The sequence below is a fragment of the Halyomorpha halys genome, unplaced genomic scaffold, assembly GCF_000696795.3.
Source record: "Halyomorpha halys isolate HHAL.00 unplaced genomic scaffold, Hhal_1.1 Scaffold217.1, whole genome shotgun sequence".
In the NCBI taxonomy this organism is placed as follows: Eukaryota; Metazoa; Arthropoda; class Insecta; order Hemiptera; family Pentatomidae; genus Halyomorpha; species Halyomorpha halys.
In genome coordinates this window covers 144,479-147,804 of record NW_027114159.1, presented here as the reverse complement: position 1 = coordinate 147,804, position 3,326 = coordinate 144,479, and the positions used below count along the sequence as shown (strand labels likewise).

Genomic DNA, 3,326 nt, shown 5'->3' with positions numbered 1-3,326 from the left:
GTTGGTTTTAGAAGAGACACAAATCTTGTAGCAGATTACTACAGCACAGTACAGTTCAGTAATGCTAAGAAGAATATTAGGAGCATTAAAAAAAGTAGTTGGTAGGTTATGAGGAATATAGTGATAATACTTAAAATTAATGAAAAACAAAATGACTATTTTTATCTTTTATATTCAAGATTTTTCATTTAATTTAGTTCTTCCTTTTTTTATTTTATTAGATATTATCGTCATATAATTAAGAACGGTGAACTTAATAAAGAACTAGCCGAAACGCTGTTTAAACGATGAAGTTGAAATAAGTTGGAAAAAGGGTTATATCTTTCAGAAAAAAGTAATATAAAAAACTTGTAAAAGGGTGTATTACCTTTTCTACTGTTTTTAATACATTTCATCTGTTTTTTCCTCTTGTTTATTTCAATCTTTCCATATATTCTCATTCTCAATGATCCTCCAGAAATTTTGTTCTTATTATAAAACTTTTATATAAATTGAAAAATCAAAAAAAAAAAAATACTTATTTAAAATAAAAGAACATATTTCATTTTGTAAATATTTAATTTCATTGAGTAAAGATTTTCAAACCATTATAGTAAATTTTAAAGACAATTTTACACCGTTAGCATAAAATAAACATGTTATTCATTATACAAAATTATGTATAATTAACCACATTTATATGATAAGGTAACCAGTTAAATTCAACGAACTATATATAAAAAACTGGAAATGATTATGCTTAAATATTCGAGCCATTTAAAACTTTAAAAAAAAGAAAGTACGAAATTAAAATTTTGAAAAAAAAAATTATAATTTCCAGAACAATAAACTTTCAAACAAGAAAATATTTTAACGTTAAAATAAAATGAAAACAATTGTGAGGAAGCTATACTGACCCAAACCGAGCATTAATTTTAGTCATATTAATATTAGTTTTATTGATTTATTTTACATTTATCATGATAATCTCAGTAATTCAACGTTCTTCATGCAACGTCAACATATTAAAAAATCAATAGTGGAGTAAGGGCCCCTCTGACCCTCACTCGACTCATCATTACCTTTTCTAAACTAATTGTTGGTATGTTGGTTACCTTCAGTTCGTTTTATAACTTTATTCTTACTATTATATTGTTTTTGATGTTATTTAACTATGTATAACAGTATACTGTTATGAAATTTATCCATTTAATAAATCATCAATTTTGTTTTCAGGTAAGAGACGCCGATTACTCAATATCTTTCACCTGTAAGTAACTTTATCTCAACTTAATCCGCAATCAAATTAACTACCTAATCTTCCAATAACTCAAGATCCACCCGTTTATTTACGGTAAGGATCCGCTTCTTATAAACTTTTTTAAAATGTATGTGTAAAGAATTAATGGCTTTTATTAACTATTTTTGTATTATGATTGGCTTTTTATGTTTTAATGAATTTTTTTATTGTACATACTCAAAAATATTTTAATGAGGTAAGAACATACCTTCATTTGTTGTTGTATTTAATTTTGTAATGAAGTTCTTATTTAAATAAATGTATTCAAAAATCTCTATCTTATATAGTCCAGTCAAATCGTATATTTGTGCGTGCAAAATGTTTAGTGACGCTAATTATTTAATATCAACATATTAAGGAACTAAACCAAAAGTGAGAAACCAAATTTATTGCTTCGAAATACCTTTTATACTGGCGTTAGAGCCTAAAAATAACGAATTTATTGCACTTTTTTCAGTTGTTGCTAAATAATATCAAAAACTGTGCTCCTAACAGAAAAGTTTATCATACTTTCTCTAAAGTAGATAATATTTGCTAAGATTTGAAACCAAAATGAGTTTTTTTAAAATAATTACTTCCTTCAGAGATTTACAATATTCTCCTAAAAGTCATAAAAATTGTCTGTTTAATTTAAGGCGTAAAAGAAAATATAGGCTCAACGATTCTCTTAATTACCGAAATACATAGAAAAGTAGATTTTTAGTGAAGAACGAAAAATAAAATTCCTTAATGATTGGAGAAGTTTGTCGGGGGGTGCGGTCAGCAAAGAACAACATAAATAAACAAAACCATATTTATTTATTTTATGCCGACGTTTCGACCTGAATTTCAGGTCTTCATCAGGGCTATAGAACAAAAGAGATAACAACAACATTTAGAGAAACATTCAATTGAAAAGGAATAGTATACAAACAAATTTAGAATTATATGTTCTTTGCTGTATGTTAGTTGTTCGTTGCTGACCGCACTCCCCGACAACCTTTTCCAATCATTAATCTACGGTCAACTATCTACACCTCATCAAAAAAAAATTCCTATTTGTCATCAGATTTTTGTGCTATTCTAATGAATCTAGTATGTAAACCGGGTAAAGAGGACCCAGAGGAATGAATGTACATGTACCTTCCGTATTTTTATGTACCACTTATCACCGTAGATACCTTCTGTCCAGTTCTACAAAAACTCCAAGGGTCACTGCAATTCTTGCACTAACGACAGATTTTCTTCAAAAGCAACTGGAAAGGGAGAACTATTTTTATTGTCTAGTACTAAACGATGGGGGTTCTGGGCCCTTGAAGATATAACTTTCAACCGCAATTTGTCGGATTTGTCCATACCCACAACCTGTTTTGGACTTGTTAACAACTCCTTCGATCGACCGTCTTCCGCGAGTGGTGTCTGAGGTAGGACGATTGTGACGTTGGTTTTAGAATAGACACAAATCTTGTAGCAGTGTTGATCCAAGGTTCAGTTTGAATACTGAATCGTGAAGCACAAATGAACAAGATACTAAGATAAGATGCCGACTTTGAATTATTTACGCATCGAACTGTCCTGTCAGATTGGTGTATTTGGAGCTGGAAGCTGCAGCAGACATCGTACAACCACCATCACTGTCAATCATGGGCAGCATTATTATTCACTTATGCGGTTTACCCGGTGCGGTACAACCTCGGCACCGTTGATTATGTACCGAACCTGGCTGAGGTTTTCCTCTGTCAAACCTTGCATTAACGCGCGATCGCATAATTTGAGGACAAAGGTGATAATTATTCCACCTCTGAGCTTGGACAGATCAAACCCTACGAGCCATCACAACGAAATGGCGAATCTTTGGTTTGAAACTATCCCAAAAATTATAGAATAGTAACAACAGCCATTTTATAGGACTTTGAATGTCTTTTTTAGTTAGTGTTGATTTTATTATATATTAATGAAACTTTAACAATTTCTAGTTTAACAGTTTCTTATGTTCATGTATAATCATTTCTCCGGGTTCTTCAAAAACGTTTTATTTAGAATTAAACTGAACTCTTTTTTTTTTCGT

General features: G+C 30.2%; 1 protein-coding gene across 1 annotated transcript in view; it reads left to right on the top strand.

The window, feature by feature from the left end:
- The window catches only part of LOC106679760 (rho guanine nucleotide exchange factor 12), a gene marked incomplete in the record, with an annotated part of 158,134 nt that extends 156,688 nt beyond the window's left edge, over nt 1-1,446 (top strand). The window contains 1 exon segment of the mRNA XM_067051400.1: nt 1,216-1,446. Coding sequence (XP_066907501.1) covers nt 1,216-1,253 — 38 coding nt within the window.
- Nucleotides 1,447-3,326: the final 1,880 nt, after the last annotated feature.